This window comes from Mus musculus, chromosome 9 (genome assembly GCF_000001635.26).
Source record: "Mus musculus strain C57BL/6J chromosome 9, GRCm38.p6 C57BL/6J".
Classification (NCBI taxonomy): domain Eukaryota; kingdom Metazoa; phylum Chordata; class Mammalia; order Rodentia; family Muridae; genus Mus; species Mus musculus.
Genome location: NC_000075.6, coordinates 15,524,547 through 15,544,315, shown reverse-complemented (window position 1 = coordinate 15,544,315; position 19,769 = coordinate 15,524,547). Strand labels below are relative to the sequence as shown.

At 47.9% G+C, this 19,769-nt stretch overlaps 1 protein-coding gene and 2 long non-coding RNA genes across 8 annotated transcripts in view; 1 reads left to right on the top strand and 2 right to left on the bottom strand.

Annotated features, from left to right (window-relative positions):
- Positions 1-19,769, bottom strand: part of Smco4 (single-pass membrane protein with coiled-coil domains 4) — a 76,821-nt gene that overhangs the window by 945 nt on the left and 56,107 nt on the right. For all 4 annotated transcript variants that reach the window (XM_006510043.2, XM_011242409.3, NM_001359604.1 and 1 more), the window contains one exon: positions 18,612-18,688. In XM_006510043.2, the coding sequence (XP_006510106.1) occupies positions 18,612-18,688 (77 nt within the window). The remainder of the gene's footprint in view (positions 1-18,611; positions 18,689-19,769) is intronic.
- Gm46152 lies at positions 738-10,700 on the bottom strand. The gene is made up of 2 exons (XR_001779361.2): positions 5,440-10,700; positions 738-5,265 (listed from the first exon to the last, which is right to left on the bottom strand). It is a non-coding gene; the product is annotated as a predicted gene, 46152 (long non-coding RNA).
- Gm51703 lies at positions 5,887-17,161 on the top strand. Of its 3 annotated transcripts, none has more exons than XR_003948288.1 (3): positions 5,887-5,957; positions 10,608-14,124; positions 16,188-17,161. It is a non-coding gene; the product is annotated as a predicted gene, 51703 (long non-coding RNA). The 3 variants fall into 3 exon arrangements; XR_003948286.1 differs by lacking the exon at positions 16,188-17,161 and having other exon boundaries at positions 10,608-10,906; positions 12,277-15,001; XR_003948287.1 differs by lacking the exon at positions 16,188-17,161 and having other exon boundaries at positions 10,608-12,364; positions 13,711-15,001.

Here is a 19,769-nt window from a genome sequence, read left to right as displayed (position 1 = left end):
GACACCTAACACACTGCTCTGGCCTCCTTTTGTGTAGCAAACATGCCACCCTGGAGGAAAGCTCCTTTTTAAGACTCACGAAGTTCTAAGGGGAGATTCATAAGAACTGAGTCAGGAAGTCCCAGAAATTGACCAGATGAATAAGGCTGTCCCCTCCCCAAAGCAGGAAGGACTTCCGAGGAGATCCAGACCAGATACCTGAAGGGGCTCTAATCGGCAGCTCTGCCTGGATGTTGTGCAGAGTGTTCCAGGGCTGTGTGTTCTAGGCATCGCCCATTCTGGAGAGTGAGTGGGATTTCAGTGAAGCAGCTTCCTTCACACCATTGCTTCTGGAAGTGACCCTGAACTTAGTAGATCACTAAGTTGATCTTCAATGGTATCAATACTTTTGTCTGTCATTGGCTTTCTATCTGAGATGAAATAGACACATGTTGCCCCAGGAACTGTCACTTATCCAACCTGCCCACATGGGAATGTATACCTGTTCACTCACATGCATACACCACATACACACCACATCAATATACACACATGCATACACAAGCACACACACGCGGATAGTTCAAGCAAAATTAGTATGCATATTATATTTTCAACTTGTAAGTTAGGGGCAAAGAAACCGAAGAGGTCATGACAAGACAGCGTTATTTCAACTCTCCTGACACCTGCAAGTGTTGGGCACACTCCAGAGCTCAGGCTACAGGTGGGGCTGATTCTGTCTTCTAGGGACCACACTGTGTGGTCCGGTCAGATTCACATTGAAGGGAGATTGCATGAGTCCACGGTTTCACCACCCCTCAACTGGTTTTTGTCTTGTGTTAAATTCTGAGACTCCTGGAGATACTCATGTACTCAAAAATGAGTAACACCCATAAATAACTATAGCTCACCTCTCTAGAGAACTCGGCTTCTTAGTTTTAAGCAACAGAAATATACTTTGGCTAATTCAAATTGAGAACTTCACCCAGAACTTTTGACACCTCAGATTCTTCAAAACAAAAGAGGGTCAGCTCAGAAAATGGGCAGTGTGATGAGTGCCATGGTGCCACAATCCTTGTTCAGATCCAGTTCCCATTGTACAGGAACCACAGCCTGTGTCTTCTCTGTCAGCCACAGTGTCACTATGTGTTTTTCACATGGCGCTAGAAACAGATGTAATGCTGACTGCCAGGACCAACTCCACACTGTCCAGCCCAGGCTCAGGTTCAGTATGTCCACAGTCCACCTTCCAACTCTCATAGCAAGCAGAGCAATCTCCAAACATGGAGGAGTCAGAGTGAGATACTAGGTAGGGATACAATAACCAAGATGGTGGCCAAACAACAACCAGGGGACAAACATGAGGTTAGGAAGAGCTATTCCCCAGTGCTCCTCTGACAAGGACTTTTATACCAGAGACCATGTACTCTGTGTTGTCTGGAGCTGTGTGTGGCCTCTGTTATCTTACTATCATCTTAACAAGGAAGCAGACATTCATATCTGAGTGAGCCTGTTAGTTGGCAGAGGCTAAGTTCTTTTTCATTGTAAGGTAATCTCTTAGGAAACCTGAATGCATACTTCATCCAATCAGGCAACTCCGTATGAAGGTTAACATCAGCCTCAACCAAGGAATAGTTTGCTCCCCTAACTTTTCAGCAACTCCATCTATAGTAGGTACTGACAACAGCCACTAGATTCTTCTTAGTGGCCCAGCTGTGACAAGCCTAGTATCCAGCCTAGGGTGCGGTTGAGAGGTGCTGGAACCTTTAAGAGGCAGAGCTTAGGTCACTGACATGCATTCCCCTCCCCCTCCCTCTCTTGTTTTGGTGTCCATCAAGAGGACTAACAAACTTTTAAACCGTGCGTCCAAGTAAGCCCCTTCTCTTGTAGATAACTAAGGAGGACATCTGCTATTGGAGTTCTGTAGCAGAACTGCTCATCACTGCTCCTTGGAAGGAAGGCATGAAGCTCAGGAAGCCTAGACATGACTGACTTGACTTCTGCTAGCGTGTTCACAGCTCAGAAGTGCAGCTCACAGGCTACTTCCCCAGGCCCTGACATCATCTAAACAATGAAAACCACAGGGATCTAAAGGGGGAACGTGCAAGGTCCAGGAAGGCTCTAGGCCTGCCCACTGGGTCAGGGGAGGCACCGGCTGGCTGAGACACCTCTAACACACATCTGCTCCCGGCTCAGGCAGAGCAGGTTGAACTTTCCTGAGCCTTATCTACTATCTGGGGATTCTCAGTGGCTGTGCTTGAGGGCAAACAAGGCTGGGTGAAACCCAGACTGGAGTAATTGAATCTGAACTGTAGTGTTGTGCAACAGGCTTTAGTTTCTCTACTGTTCAGAGAACACCATGGGCTAAAGAGGAAAAATATCCTCCAGCAGTTACCCAGTCTGTAGACAGTACCCAGTGACCTGTGACTACGTGAGGGGCAGCACACAGGGTCCTTCCTCTTCCTGAACAAGCAACCAATATTAGTGCCTGACTGTGGCCACTTCACTGTGAAGCTGTCTAGGCCAGCCCCACAGCTGTTCCCTCCCTCAGAGTTCCCTCAGGCTGGCCAACAGCACCTTGAGTCACTGCATTAAGTAGCCACTCTAGCTAACAGTACAGTGTCTGACTTCCCATCCTGATCCTTCAACTGCTGCTGGTACCTCCCAAGTATGTGCAGCTAATAATCAAAGACCCCAGCCTCCATGACCAGCTCTCTACATACTGAGAAGCCCCAGGGATGGCACCACCTTAGTCTACATTCACAGGACATACAGTCCAAATTCTAGGCGCCTTAGCAGGTTATGGATGGCTCTGGTGCACCTGTAGTGTGGGCAGATGGAGAGAGCAACTCTGAAGTCATAACTGAAAGGGAAACCCTGAGTGTAAAGGAACTAGCCAAGACAACAGCTGGGAAGAGCACAGGGAAGGGGCAAAGAGGAGCCTGAACCAGGAGGGGCCAAGCAACTACTGGGAGCTTGAAGTAAGGAGTGGGTGGAGCACGGGGGCTACAGAGTCAGCTCTTCCCAGGATCTTAGTGAGGCGGGGGCTTCATTCCAAGGGCAGCAAAAGGCCCTTGATGGCTTGAGATAGTGTTCTAGTTTGCTGCCTGCTACTGTGATGAACACCATGATCAGAAGCAACTTGGAGAAGATGGGGCTTATGACTTACATGTCCTGACCATTATCCATCACTGTGGAAGTCAGGGCAGGGGCAGAAACAGAAACTGAAGCACATAGACTGTACAGGAGCACTGCTTACTGGATTGCTCTTACAGCTTGCTCAGCTTGCTTTTTTAATGTAATTCAGGAACCACATGCACAGGGGTACCATCATCCACAATGAGATGGGCCCTTCCACAACAATCATGGGCCAATCTGATGGAGACATTTTCTCAGGCGAGGTTTTCTCTTCCCAGACTGACCCTAGTTGTGCCAAGTTGGCAAAATAAAATAAAATAACCTGGCATACACAGGGAGGCACAGTGAGCAGGGTGTCCTGGGAGAAGCAAAAGTGGAATGGTCTACTGGGTGTTGGAGTCTTAGACACCAAGCACTCAACATGATGAAGCAGTTGGAGCTGCTTGCCAGAAGTCCAATGGGTAGGCCTTACTGGCATCACACTTGGCCAGTGAGGACTTGGCAGTGACAATCAAGAGGAATCCAAGTTCTGGAGACACTGGGTCAGCCACCAGCTGTCTAGTGACACCATCATGAGAAACACCATGAGGACAAGAGGAAGGCCTGGTACTGGGGAGACAAGACCCCAGGAAGACGTTAACTTTCTTCATACCTGCCCACGTGTAAGGATGCCGAACGGGTGCTGCCATGGAAATACCCAAGAGATAACTGAGAGTCTGGAGCTGAGTCTGCCTGGGACTTCAGTAGGACTAGGGAGGTCACCACAGCAAGGAAGACAGATAAAGTGAACCTGCTTGACCAACAAATGCATGCAGCTGCCAGTGTCCCAAACGATTTCTTATTCGTCTTTTAAGAGCCTGCTTCAGAATGTAATTGATCATGCTGCTTCCTTCTTTGAGAGAATTTTGCCATGAAAAAAAAAATTGGCTAAACACACTCAAGGCACAGCTGATTTCCATGTTGGCACGAGCACCTTCATAGTCTCCCAAACTGTAAAGAAAGATAGCACACATTTTGAAAAGCAAAGTGCAGAGAGCTGACTTGAATTTCTGCTGGAAGATTGTATGGCCAGAAAGGGTTTTCCGATTGTATTTTAAGGATGAGGGTAAGCAGAAAGTGTCAGAGACTGTTTGAGGGTCTAGCAGAGTATGAGAAGGAGCAGAACTGAAAACGTACCTGCAACGGAAAGAGCACAGGGAAGAAACTGAAGAAGGGGAAGAGGAGCCTGGGGCCACCCTGGGAACACAGGAGCAGACACAGGAAGAGCATGCTTGAAGGAGACACAGGAAGTGTGATTCTGCCAGGAAGCGGCATGGAGGTGTGAGGTCCGAACTGAAGAAGACAGAGGAGGGATGGTTCTGCCCATCTGGGTGGGATAGACGAGGGGAAAGATTGAACTGGAAACAAACAGAAGTTCTAGGGGTTTTGCTTGATTGTTAGTTTTGGGAGTAAACTAGAAAGTTAGCTGATTAGGAAGCTGGTGAAAGGCAAGCAAGGCTTGAAATAATTGTAGTAAAGGAAAAAGACCCAACAGGGAGAGGGGTCCATATGGTGGGCACTGCTCTGTGAGCACGACTGACTCAGGGGTTCTTCTGGGCCAAAGCTGTACCTTGTAGACATCGCAAGGACTTTGGAAACAGGTAGCTTTCTTCAAAACGAAGCTGAGCCAACTGGCCTGCAATTCTAGACTCTGAGAAGCGTGAGAAGCCTCTGTGGTTGGACAAGCTTCCGCGCAGAAATGAGTAGCTCTTCTCTTGAGGCACACAGAAGATGGAACTAGAGAAGCTACTCAGTGTCCTGGCTGACAACAGCAGGGACCAGGATGTGGTGGCATCGGGAACAGAGAGGCAGCCTTCAACCCTGGGAGGACCTTCTCTACCAAGGCTTGTGTTCTTAGGTTACTGATAGCTGTTTCCATGGTGATAAATGCCTCTTTTACCACAAGCTGATGTTCTCTGCACTGAACATGGAATAGAGCCAGAATTTAAGTATCCCTTCAGAACCCCAGCATACTCCAGGACGGAGTAGCACAATCCACTGCCAACCCACAAGATCTGACTATAGAACGCCACCACCCTCTGGGCACACCACACACACCTTCCTGCCCTCAGCCGTCTCTGGGGCCACATCTGATGGGTTCACCAGTCCCTTGTAAAGAGGAAAAAAGAGGCGAAGCTGGCCATCTCATCAGGCTTTCCCCAGCAGCTATGCCCAACCCATGTTCTTACTGTAACTGCTCCCCCAATAGGATTCCCTACACATATGCACTGTCACATTCTTTGATGGACCTTTTTTCCAGTTTGGAGGTCACCATGCACATACCTAATATACCCCAGTAAGATGGAAGGAAGCTGGTGCCACCAGCTGGTCACCAACAGCCTCTAGCTTCCCAAACCAAAGAACCAGAAACATCATAAACATTGAGTTCTTCCTGATTCTAAAGTGACTTCACAGGCTATGTCCCACCCCCACCAATGGAAGCCTATGACAATTGGCCAACTCTGGAACCTTCTAAGTGGCCAGTGGGAGGTGACTAGAAGTAGGGGTGGGTGTATGGGGGAGATGAGGAACTGTTATGGTTATGATTATAATGTTATTCTCCCACACATGTGCATACCGAATGACACACACACACACACACACACACACACACACATATATATACACATATATAGATATTGTGTATGTATGGAATGTTCTAAAATGAGCTCCTTTCCCCCCACTTTAGAGATCATAATGTATATGGCACTGAATTCTAGTAGGGAAACAGCGGGGAATGAGAGCCTGGCTGTAAGCAGGGCTGAGCCTCAGCTCTGCCACATGTAGTTACAAGACCCCAGGTGAGGCACTAAATGTTTCATGATCTGACTTTCCTCTGTAGATTGGGTAGGAAGGCTGCTTTGTTGAGTTACTGAAACACCAAAACCAACCTACTACCTGTAGTACCCAGTGTACTCAATGGGCCAAAGCAGAATCCAGTGGGGAGCACACAGAAGCCTACTGCCCAGTGGGGAGCACACAGAAGCCTACTGCCCAGTGGGGAGCACACAGACACTTACTGCCCAGTGGGGAGCACACAGACACATACTGTCCAGTGGGAAGCACACAGAAGCCTACTGCCCAGTGGGGAGCACACAGAAGCCTACTGCCCAGAGAGGGCTGGCTGTCTTTGTATAAGAGGCTGGAAATTCTGAACACATCTGCAGCTTTGTTTTGTTTTAAAATTTACTGCATAACTATGTGAGACAGAATCCTCCTGTTTCCCTTAGTTTTCCTTTCCCATATGCTAGGCAGATGTGTTCAAAGGTTGGTTCCTGCTATCAAGGGCAGGTGAGGAGAACAAAGGTTACTCTCAACTCCCTCCATCCCAGACCTGCTAAACTCAGGTCTGCCTAGTACTGAAGCCTGAGCATTTAAAATGCTGCGAAGGGACTGGAGGGTTAGCCGGATATAAGAGTGAGCAATGCTCTTGCAGAGACTGAGTTCCATTTACAGTACCTACATAGGGCAACTCTAGCTGCCGCCAATCCCCTCTCCAGGGAATGTGATGCCCTCTACTGGCCTCCAGATGACTGTACTCAACTGCACATACCCACACAGACATAACTTATAAAACCTTAAATGTGGCTAATCTCCAAAACAAGCTGTGTTTAATATAGATTACATTTTGAAAGATTAATACCAAAATTGAGGAGTGTAAAATACCTCACTAAAAAGTTTATATACAGGTTAGATGTTGAAATGGTAATATTTTGGATACTTGGGCTTAGATAAAGTTAACTTCACCTGTTTTCGGTCTTAATTTGTCTCCTAGAAACATTTTCATTTCCTCAGTAGTTTGAATAACACTCACCATAGATACTGCTCTACTTGAATGGCGCCATAAGGAGTCCCAAGCTCCACCCTCCTGGAAGTATCAGCAACACAGGCTCCACCCACAACAGTGAGGACTCCCCGGGCCTCTCACTGCCCAGTGCCATTGGCTCTCCCACACAGAGCAGCATTACCCCTGGCTGCTGACACACTGGACCACCTACACCCACAATGAATCCAGTATTCCCCTCTGAGCACCCTCTTCCAGATACTGCCAGCTGCTACTGCCCCTCCCACCCTTGGCCAACTCTTGCTCACCCCTGACCCTCACCCTTGACTTCTCAGGTATTGCAAATGTACCTTGGAGGTAACATGACCGCCCCCACCCTGCCACCTGAACTAGCAGGAAGCCTGTGTGTAACAGGCACTCAGCAGACATGCGCTGAATGGAGGGGCAAAGCCCAACTGAAGCAGTTCTTCAGCAAACACACACACACACATACACACACACACACACACACACACACAGAGAGAGAGAGAGAGAGAGAGAGAGAGAGAGAGAGAGAGAGAGAGAGCGAGCGCTGCAGGAATGAACTGTGCACCGCTTACAAGCACTTGTTTTATGTTTGCCACAGTCCTGCAGGATTGCCTTCTTTACTATTTAGATGATGAAAGACAGTCAGATTAAGTACAATGAGTTTTCCAAGTCAAAGACTGTAAGGAACAAGTACAAAGTCAACTCCAGTGGAAATCCACAATAAACATGGATGAAATAGTTAACGAGGAAATAACTGACTGAGGATCTGAACTCGGACCTGATTTATAGCAACCAGCCCGTCTGTTACTACAACTAAGAGCAGGAGCTACTGTTTCCCCGGCTCCCTTACCAGTGCTCTACCGCGCATGCAACTATGCCATGAAAGCAGACACTGAGGCCAGGAGCTGCAGGCCCCAGGCCCACAGTGAGAAGCAGAGCTGTGCTTCCAACCCAGCTCCCACGGCTCAGGTGCTGTTCCATACATCTGCTCCCAAGTGGCCAGAACCAACCATCATCTACATAACACTATAGACAGCATTTCCTGCTCCTCAGCTTTAGGATCTGAGGCTGCAGGAAGAGTGTGAGATCTTCAGGCTATCTTACTTGCTACTGACCAGAGTCCATCTCAACTCAGGCTTACCCTGATGTCTAAAATAATGTACTAGAAAGCTTTTTGCAAACTTTGGGTACTAAAGAAATGTTACTTAATTTAACCCTAGCTTTTTGTGTTGGTGCCTAGACTGCACAGTCGTGCGAGGCAATAAAAGATGGGCTGCATCCTGTCAGAATGAGTGTGAGGGCTAGGCAGCTTCGAAGAGCCTCTTGGTCAGTTCAGCTTTCTCTGCCCATCACTATACTTGCCCAGGACTAACAGCATGAAGGTGGCCAACAGGTGGAGATGTGCCTGGTTTAGGGTCCACATTAAGTTGCTGGGGACTGTGGCAATTATATATGACCACTCAACACATGGAGAGTCAGGAGCCAGGCAGAAAGCCTGCCAGTTCTCCGTGTAGACCTCACTTCTTGCAGCAGAGAAGACAGTCTCCGGAGCCTTTTGCTCCTACTGAGATCACTTTGCTCCACTCTGCCACAGAGTAGGGGACCGGGACAGGCAGGCTACTAGGGAGCCTGAGAAAGTCGGGGAACCTGACTCCCACTGAGCACTGCTGTTAACACAAGTGCTTTTCCGGGAACATACACAAGAACAAACAATGACAGCCATGCGGGTGCCAGCTCCTCTGTCCTCTGCCCTCTACTGATGACAGGTCAGAGGTCTGGCAAGCACAACCAGACTGAGGGGATCAGACTACAGACAGAAGCACACCTCACAATGAGGGCAGAAGAATCAAGAAAACACACAATTTGTCAAATCAGGATCTGTCATGTCTAAGAAGAAACTCAAGAACACAATAGAACTGGGTGCTGACAGGAAATTCCAGGATCCTCAATAAGTTAGGTGGGTAACATTTCTTAGTAACTGAAGTTTGCAAAGTACTTTCCTGTGCATTATTCATTTCTTCCTCACAGCTGCTCTGCATGGCGCCTGGCCTTACTTAACAAGAACAGACAGCACACACAGAGAAATTAAGGGCATGGCAGGGTCTCAGCCCTATCCCAGTAGTTCCAGGGACAGTGGCCCTGCAGACCATTGGCCTCTTAGACCTTCAATTATTCCATTGTAAACTAGGGATAAAAATACTCGGTAGGGCGCTGTCTTCACTCACAGGGAATGTGAGCTGGACACCAGCCTCCAGGAGGCTGCTAACTTTCTGGTGAATGGTGGAGAGGGCTTCAGGAGAAAGTGACCCTGAAGCAGAGTCTGGAAGAAGGTAAGGAATAGCCTGTTAAGATTTCTGGGATAACCTTCCAGGGGGAAAGCAGAGCAGAATCAGCCCCTGGTGGGCTCGTCTGGCATACCTTAGCGTGACCCAGAGACCAGTGAGGATGCAGAGGGTGGGAGAGTATTGTCAGGCTTCAAACCTGGGATGAGGTGCCTATTTAAATCAAAGTGGACTTGGCCACCTCTCCCTGCAATCCCTCAGTCCCTGGCTATTACTGGGCCCTCCTGGCTGGCATACCCCAGCCCTTACCCTAAACTTCTCCAGCCCAGAGGATAATATATAATCCCTATATAATCCAACCACTGTGGCTACTGGTTCTCTTTGTACCTTTGGGCCTCCTGGCCGCTGTGCCTCGTTTCTCTGCTCTCCCCTCCTCCATCCCCTTCCCCTCTCCTCACAGGGCTCTGGGCCATGTCCACTTCAGATTCTCCAGATGTCCTTGCCTCTGGCTGTACTCTCCCACAAATCTATAATAAATTTCCTTCTCCGCCACACTTAGAAACAGTCATGGTCCTTTCTTTTTTATTTTACTCAAGTATCATGCTGAAAGATCAGAAAGCTGGAACAGGCTAAGAGCAAGATGAAGACTCACAAGCCATCTGCAACATATTACAATAGCTCTGTGGGGAAATTCCCCAGGGGCAAAGACTGAAGCAAGGGCTCAGGGATGACTCTGATGAATCCTTCATGCATGGTGTGGTGACTTGGTGCAGGGGAGGGACACATGTGGTCACATGCTGGGTGCACCTAGAGAGACTGATAGATGGGGAACTTGGTAAGAAAGACAGAAACAAACTAAAGACTGTTGTGAGCAACAGACCTTGGTGGAGAAGACACTGGAGTGGGAACAGGGAAACAGATACTTGAACACGTGAGTCAACGCTGAGACCCCATTAGAGCACAGCAAGACCCTGAGCAGGTAGCTGAACAAGGCTCTGCCTTGTTCAAGGAGAAGCTGGTCTTGATTCAGGAGGTCTGAAAAAGCTGATGAGAACGCACAGGCCAAAACAGGATCCAAGAACCACGCTCTGCTGCCAGCCAATGTGTGGACCCTGGGGAGCTGAGAGGAACCAGCAAGAGATAAAAGAACAGGAAAATGAGTGAGAGCACAGCATCTGTGAAGATGGGGGAGGGGAGGGAGGGCTGCCCACTGCTGTGGCCACAAGTGGGTCATCAAAGCCTCTGACAGCTGTGCAAGGGACAGGGCAAGCAGGAAGGAACCCTCAGCAGACAATCGTGAGTGACGAGTGATGGAAGTCCTGTCACTATGAGCAGCTCACGTGCAATCTCTGCCTTAGGCTTCTCACCTGAAAAGCGGGGCAAGCAGCTGCCCCGAGGGACCTAAGCATGAGAACAGCATCCACTGCACTGAGCATAATGCAAGTTCCCATCTATCAGTTCTCATGGCGGGAGTCCTGACAAAACAACTGTGCATGAAAAAGTAACGGGGAGAAACACCAGCCCAGCAGGCAGGGCGAGCAAGAGCGGAAAAGCCACAGAACACCTGTTCAGGGTAGGACAAGGAATTGCTAGAGGACTGAGGTGTCTATTGCAGCACAAGGCCCAGCTTGTCACAGACCATGCATCTCAAAACAAGGTAAGCCAACTGCTACCCAAGAGAATACACTGTAAAATTCTCATTCTGCCATGCCCACTAAGCCACAGCCCTCCCTTTTGAGTTTGAGTTATTGCCATATTTCCCAAACTAACTTATAATTGCGTGTTTCTCCTGTTTATGAGAAAATAATCTTGGCTCAGAGGTATGTGGGTATTGAAGGGGACCTCCTGAGCACAGACTGGTCTCTTACACACCTTCCATTATCCAAAGCTTTGTGTATCAACAAGGGCTGAGCTGAATGTCAAGTTGTGGCCCTGAAAGATGGACCCTGAACCAATAAGCAGAAGTCACAGGGAGCTGGGCTGGACTAGCTTTGAGGTGGGGAGCTTTCTCTCTCTAGCAGAGGCCTAAGAAGGCAGCAAGATGAACTGCAGACTGCAGAAGAAATCCTGCAGTTGGGTCACAGAGACATCTCCCATAGTTGCTGACGCTCCTTTCTACTCTGGAACATCCTCTACCTGATGCACAGGTTCCTCTGAGATGGAAAGGACATCACATGTGTGAAGGACCAGCTTCTCAGACACTGCCACTCCTTAATGGCAACCCCTATTCAAACCCATAGGTATCCTCAACTTCATCTGCTATTCAGTTAGACACTTTAAGATAGCAGGCACACCAAGCAAGACCAAATCATCTCTTGGCAAATGATACATCAGCTTAGGACTAAGGCAAGGTTCAGGGGAGAATTCACTAATAGGTGTAGACCAGTCAACTATGCATATTAAGTTTAAGTCATTTCTCTAATTTCTCCATCTGAAATAGGCAGAATGGTGTGACCATCTCCTTTTAAAGGCCAGGTTTGGGGCACAACCAGCCTAATACTGAAACTTCATCTTATCTGCTCTGTCACCTTCAGATGTCAGGGAGCCCTCTGCAACATTAGCCTTGTTGTGCATATTGTCACAGATCATGATGAGGCATTCTGTCCTCTCACTGACCCCTGACAACATCCTCAGGCCTCCAGCTCTCCATGGTCATTAGGCCCTCATCCCAGAGAAAAGAAGCCAATACTGAGGTTCTAGAGTTGACCTGGGCCCAGAACACACATAGGTAATGTGTCAGTGTCCAACCTGAGCAGTCTGGTTCCCCATAAGCTTGTTACATTCTCACCCAACAACTATTCATGTTTAACATCCTTTATACGTCACTTCCCACAGATGGAAACAAGGTCCTCCAGAGGCATGGCACATCACCCTGTGGCTCTGTCTCACCTGTGGCTGATGCATTATGTTGTACCCCAAACGGGAAAATGTCATTTGACCAGAACTTGCCAGCCTGTCCTTGCACCAAGATTTGGGCACACTCCCCTCTCCTTCCTAGACATGACTACAGCCCTTGTGTTCTTACAGGCACAGACTTCATGAGCAAGCTAAATACCACAAGCACCAGCATCTGTAGAACCTCTAAAATGAAAAGCCACCTCTAAGCTAAAGTATAGTAAGTAATTATAGAGCCAGACGATGCAGATACATAAAAAAAGGAAGGGGGAACGAGGGACTGCCTGTAGTTTTCTTTAAAAAGAATAGCAACTGCCTATCCCCAAAACTCTACATGGGCCCTTCTTGATGAAGAAACTGGGGCTCAGTCCACCTTCAGGGCTGGACCTGGAGATGAAGACAGAGAAGAATTCACTTCATGTATTCATTCAACAGACATTTGTCATGAGCCATCATGCTGAGACCTGACTGTGCAGGATCACCCACACTTCTCCCCAGTCCAGTGCTGATCCACTGTGGTCACTGACAGACAGACAGACAGACAGACAGACAGACAGACAGGTTTAGGAAACAGTTGCTATTCACCGAATACAAGGCAGCTTTGGTGTGTGAGATGCCTGATCCTGGTGGTGGAACCTGGCCTCTTGGAACTTGAGCTCTCACTGAGGAAGACAGCAATAAATAACTGCTGTATGAAAGGTATCGTGCGGTGAGGAAGGAACAAGCGGTGAGCAGAGAAGGAGCAGAAGGGGGCTGGGGCAGGCAGTGATGCAGGACCTCTCTCTGATTACAAAGGAGGATAAGGGGAGGGCATCAGGTAGAAACAAGGAGGAGGAGGTCCTGAAATGTGTCACATTCAGGAAGATGCAGTCAGAGCAGAGGGGCTGATGTGGTTTGCAGCCCAGAAAAAGGCAGCACTGGAGAGATCGAATCAAAACACTACCAAAGCTAACTGGTGATATCTTGAGGCCTATTATCTGGCTTCACTGCAGCCCCAGGCTCCTGAAACAAAAAAGATCGAATATTCTGCAAAAGACAGGCAGTGAACTGGGTGCAATAAACATTTATCAAGTTCATGGGGATTTCCTAAGTGTGGGTCTTGGGGTGGGAGAAGGAAAATGGCCCCATCAGAAAATGACCTTGAACTACTAAAGTTCACTTGTCATTAACAAATTGATACATATTTGGCCTTCTTTTGGTTTAAACTTTAAGCTGACTTGCTAAAGTGAGCATGGAAGTTGGCTAGCTTGAGTAAACTGTACAGAACAAAGGGGCTTTAGAGCACAGAAGGTGGGCTTCCCACCATCTCAGACTTCCCTACATTCCAGTTTAGCCATGGCCTCTAACCACTCAGACCTCTGTGCAGTAAGTCAGGGAGAGCTTGTATGGTCCCTGGCCGTGCCCACCACCCACTATGGCTGACTGACTCATCAGGGGGCTGATCAGGCTCCTACAATACTAAACCTAGCACCTGAACTCACTGCACCCCACATAAGGGAAAGCTGTAGTCCCTGAAAGGGAAAGTCCACTCTGATCTGCCTCCCTCTCCCTCAAATTCCCACCCAGGACTCCTACTGCCAGTGCTACACAGTGCCGATGCACCTTCAAGGTCCTACGTGTGCTGAGTGTGGACCTGGCCCCGGAGCAGCTCATCCACAGTCTCATGTCTGTCTGCAATAGTGGGAGAGAACACTTGCTACGTCACGTCTTCCCATCTGACCTGTGTCAGCCTGTTCCTCTCGTTAATACTGCTGGAGCAGAAAGCATGGACACGCCCTGACCTCCCCTCTGTGCCACCCCAGATACAGAAGCTCTATCCTTGCCACTCCTCACCCCCTCCTCCTGATACAGCTTCTCACATGCCCTCTCTTCTCTATCCCCACAGCCTTGAATTCTGGTCTGATCTTTGATCGTTAAGGTTGCCAAAACAGGAGCCTAACCTGTGCATTCTCCTAAACCCACTACTCTCTCAAGCCTGAGGTAGGAAAGCGTACCTGAACCCTTCTGAAACCCTGCTCATATGGGCAGGGTAAAGCAAGCCATACCTGCCCATCCCCCTCATTTCCTCTTACCAGCAAAGATATAGGGCAAACTTCAAAATCACTATAGCAGCAGATAAGGGAGATGTGAATGTCTTCAGCAGAAGATACAGATGACTCATCTAAACCTTATTCCTGTTTGAAAGTATAGTCACTGGCAACTTCTTCAGCATGAAAATATTACTGGCATAAATGTGCATTATTTGAGATGCAGGGTCAAAAACCAACCTGTCAGACTAATAATGAGAAAACCAAGCGAGCAATAACTGATCGTTAAACATCTAGATTCCCAGCGCTTAGAAACTGTTAAGAATTCGAGATTTTGCTGACACAGCGTCATTGGAGTACACTTCCTAAGATCTGAGGAAACTAGAAGCCAGAATGTCCCAGCCCAGCAGCCCTGGCTAGTAGTGCTGAGAGAGAGCACCCACTGGGCCTCTGCATCTCATCTTCCTGGTTAAGTCACAAAACTGGAGTCAGGCCTCACAATGGGGAGTCTGAATTCTGAGTCTCACATCCACGAGAACAGAGTGAGAGAGAGATGGAGAAACGGTTCCACAGATAAAGGTGCTTTCTTTCCACCAAGCCTGACAACCTGCACTTGACCCCTGCCAAGTGCATGCTGGCAGAGAGCCAACTCCCTCACTGTTCTCTGGCTTCCATACAAGCCACAGCACATGCCCATCCCAGTGCAAACACACACAATAAATAAACAATAGACTAAAGGACCTGGGGTGGGCTCTCCTGTTCCTCTCTTGTTCTTTCCCTATTTCCCTTCCCCCTTCTCTGTCCATGTGCTCAAGGCCATCCCCTACCCCCACCCCGCCTTTCTCTGCCTCTACTACCCTAACTTCCCTTCCCATGCCCTGAATAAACTCTATTCTATATTTAAAAGAAAACAAAAAAACAAAAAACAGGACACAGGATGGGACACTGCTGCCTCTCAGGGGGTCTTAGGAAGACAGTCACATTCCATAGAGCAATCCGACCCAGAGCTCACTAGCATAAATTCTACAACAGTGTTCTGCTAGCTACAGAATTAGAGAAGCCAAACTCCTATATAACCTTGTCCCCTCCACAGTCTAGCTCCTACCCACCTTCGAGAGCTCATGCCCCAGCCCACATGCCCCCACAACTATCTACCTTGCCACCTTGACAGACCTATCCCCCTTACTGTCTAACACACCTGAGAGTCCTCCTCTAAGACCCACCATAAAAGTCACATGACTTTCTACTCTAAAGGTGAGGAAGAGGCCCATCTCTAAGCCCTTGGGGATCCTAGACATAAACTCAACGGCAGTGCTGCGACACCTGTAGATCTCCTTGTGTGGCATCTCATGGTCGTTTTTGCTGTGATTTACCAGTCATATTTCAAATTTAAGATCATATAACAGCTGTGTTCATTAAAGGCCACCAAAACTACAGCTGGAATTTTACTATTTCTGTTCATTACTTTGAACAGGAAGCCTGTGAAGATGGGGTGTTAGATCAAGAAGGGGGAGGGGTGCTTTTCAGAGATGTGCTAGGCATGTGTAAACACTCATCAGAGAACGGTCAAGGTCAAGATAGAAAGAGCCATGCTGGGGACAGAGTGTGTTTAGCAGGAGGGCTGCACATGCTAGCTTTGCTTGTCTTCTTCCTCTGGAAGGCGTCTGGCTTTTCTATCACCAGCTTAAAATCGTTGATGAGTTCCTGAGTTACAGCGCTACTGAACGTTCTTATGCCAAAAATCTGGGGAAGAGGACCACTCGGCGATGGAAAAAGTGTCAGGATGTTATTTCACTATGTACTGCTTGTGAACTTAGGAAGGTTCCATATGAAATAATGGTTCACCTCTGAGTTCTAGGATTGAAGTTCTGGGGTTGTTAGGAACAAGCCACCCCCTGATCCGTGTCCCAGAACAACAGTGATCCCATACAATACATCCTTGAGAGTCTGACAGTTATTTTATTGAATTAGGAAATCAGTCATAGTAATCTTCAGTCCACACTGTCCTTTTTACAGGTTTAAAGATGCAATCCAAGTGCAAGAGGAGGCCGCTGACAGGCGAAGGAGAGGGGGACAAAGACAATGGATGTATTGTTACTTAATTCTCAGCCCAAAGGGAGGGGCAGAATAGAGACAGGGGTGCCGGGCTGCCAGCTGACAGGTCTTGGCGTCAGCTAGGCAAACAGGAACCTGTTTGGCTATGGGAAGGTGATAGGTGAGTGTGAGCCAACTTTGAGAGGCATCCAGAATTCGAAGGAAGAAAGGGAGAGATGGTGACCTGACTAAGACCTTCTAAGTCTTGGTTTGAAAAGAAAAGCAAGTTAACTACTATGTGCCTGGCTGAGATGGAGGGGAGAGAAGAGATTTGTCATACCCATACTTCCAACTGCTGAAGAGGAAACAGAAAAGCCTACAGAGCCCAAAGGAGTCCCGGGAAATGATGGGCACCCCAAGGTGTTCTCATTACTGCCCCCTTTCTCTGGTCCTTTCCTCTGACAGTGACTGCTGCTGTGCCAGCTCAAGGTGGGGTGCAACCAATGAGACCAAGTCAACTAGGAGCACAGGCTGGGGCAGCCTCAGCATCACAGGTACTAGACCTTTAAGGTTTAGAAAACAAAAACCTATAGGTATCTAACAACAAGAGAAATGAATAGAAAAAAACTGATTGATATGGAATTTTTTCAGCCATAAAAGACAAAATTATGTCAATTGCAAGGGGATAGATGCCACCAGAGATAATCATATTAAGCAAATTTATGCTTAAAAAAGTCTGAGAAAGACAAATTTCAGTTTGCTCTCATTTGTCCTTCCTAGATTTCATGGAGATACATAAAGTGACGTGTGTGTGTGTGTGTGTGTGTGTGTGTGTGTATATTGAATGACATGAAAGTGAGGTAAAACTGCCTAGGGGAAGAAGGAATGATGGGCAGGAGGGGTCAAAGGGGACAGTGGAGAGAAGTGGGGAGGGTCATATACTCACTTATATGAAAAAGCCTCATGTGACAGCAGAGTACACAGTAGAAACACACAATGAAAACTTTTTAAAATTTGCTTTATGCTACAACTGGAAGTACACAGCCTGATACAGCATCACGGGAGGCTGGGTGACTTCTCATTGCAAATACCCCCAGTAAAAGAGTGTTGGTATCAGTGATGGGCCGTGCAGCTTACACCTTCAGGCCCTGTACAGAGGACTCCTGCTCAGTCCCACCGGCAATTGGTATCAAAAACAGAGGAAGACCTTCCGAGAGAAGAACCGGAAAGGTCAGCCTATTTCAGGAAACAATGGTTCATTGAAACTGCATCCTGCTCTCAAGCTAATCTGCCTCCTTCTGGACCACAACCTGGCCTTGCGCTGTGGCGTCTGTTTTCCAACTTCCCCATCAAAGGACAAATCAAATGTTAGTTGACAATCTGCTTTCTAATTAAAAGTTGATTTTCTTTTTTTAGAAATTCCATTTAGCTGAACAATGCCACATGGCAAATTCAGTGTGCAGCGCCACCCTGATTGACAGGATCATTTGCAATTATTTTAAAAAGGAAAAAGAAAACATCATCAGATGCAGCAGGATCAAGTTGATTAGGCACTGTCTTCCAGTTGACGTATGAAGTGTGCCCATGCAGTACTCATATGAAACAACTTTACTTCGAGCGTTTACAGAAGCCCCAAGTGGAAAGGACACTTTCAATGCCGACTGGAAGGGATCAGGAGATGGATCGGATCCTGACTGTGGAGGAAAGGTGCCAGGCTGGCAGTGGAGAAATAGCAGGGTATGCAGAAGGGCAAAACCCCCTGAGAGGAACCTGAGGTTGGAAAGGGTGGGACCCAGGCGGCCTACACGGAGCTGAGAAACCAGATGATCTGCACACTGACTTGTGGCTTCAGAGCAAGCCTTGAGCTTCTGAACTTGTTAGCTCACTCACAATGAAAGGCTACCATCTGCCTGCCTGTCTCCCAAGACAGCTGTGAGAAGGAAAATGGACGCTGTGTGCACAGTTAACTGCAAACAAGCAGGTAAGTACTCTAGACCCAAGCGACTGCTGCGGTTGTGGTCACCAAGGAAGGGCCAGGACTCATCTACCAAGGTACCACAACCACAAAGATGACTGGCTGCATCAGAAGCTGCTCTGGGATGAGGAGCAGGAGCATAAACAGTTGAGAAAAGGAAACGTCTGGCCAGTTTAAAGTACAATGTTCTGTTAGGGACACGGTCTCGTGCAGCTGTTTAGTGAGTTGCCTAGAAGCTCACATGGGCAAGTGTGCCAAGCGTGCGGGCACAACCAGTGAGTTTAAAACCTCCCCTCTGACCCCCTCCTGTGCAACCTTAATTCTAAACTAGCCCCTGGCAGACACCTGAGGGAGGTCTTTGATGAGCAAGAAGAGGCCCAGCAGAGAGGGGGCATGTTTGCCATCCCCCCAAGAATGAGTAGAGTTTTTACCTTTTCTTCAAACTCAGGAACCACTGCTTCACTGATGTCAGTCAACTGATTTCCAGTCAGCGTGACCTGAGTTATTCCTGTTGGGAAATTAGAAGTGAAAGTGTTAAGAGATGTCTGAAAACGAGCTACCCAGCCTGACTCCCGTCCGTGCTGAGAAGGCTGACAAGGGCTTCCTTCCCCAAGCACCAGGTGAAGGGCGGCCAGTGTGCTGCCCTATCTATGGCAGAGGCACAGCCCCAGCTGGGGGCCTCCTACCAACACTCCCAGCAGATTGCTGAGTTTGTTCCCTGCATTCCTGAGACTCCTCAGCAACCTTCTGCCAACTTAAACTGGCGTGAGGACATTCCTGTTTCCTGCAGCCAACAGTCACTATTGTAAAATAAAAGACCCTGGGCCGGACTGCGAAGGAAGTGGAAGCAGAGAGTGAGGAAACAGGAGAATCTGAAATAAAAACATGGGGAAAGAAAAGAGGGGGGAATGGTGCTGTCTCAAGAATATTCAAGGAAAAAGTCCCAGAGTGCAGAGCCAAAAATGGTTCCTAAAATCCCAGAAGCATTCGAGATTATTATGCCCCTCCCCCACTTCAGGGAAGCGGGCATAATAAGGGTAGGGCCTGTAAAACACAAACATTCTTTTGGTGGCTCAGACAGAATGGACAGTCTAATGTGAATTCACTGACCTGATGGTAAACAACACTACTTTATATATTTCCCATTTTACTGAATTATACAGAGCCATGCATATACATATGCATGTACATATACACACATACATATACACATATGTACAAATACATGCACACTTACACACAAATACACACATAAGAACATCCCAGACTTTTGGCCAATTTCTACCACTTGCCATATTTCCCCCTTAGTTATAGTGCTGGTGAATCAGGAGTCACACTCACTTCAAGAGCCCAAGCTCCCATGCGTTGTGCAGCAGACTGGTAAGGCTCTGAGATTTAAGATACTGAAGGCAGGATTAGGAAGCAAGACTAGAAAGGAGAAGGCAATCGACTCTTCTGACAGCCACAAACGTCAGGTCAAGGCATCCATACTCCACTGGGCAACATAAGAACTGGAGTGACCTCACTGTTCTAAGGCAATGACCACTCAGAAAACACATAGTTTACATTGGCTCCAAAAGGAAGATATG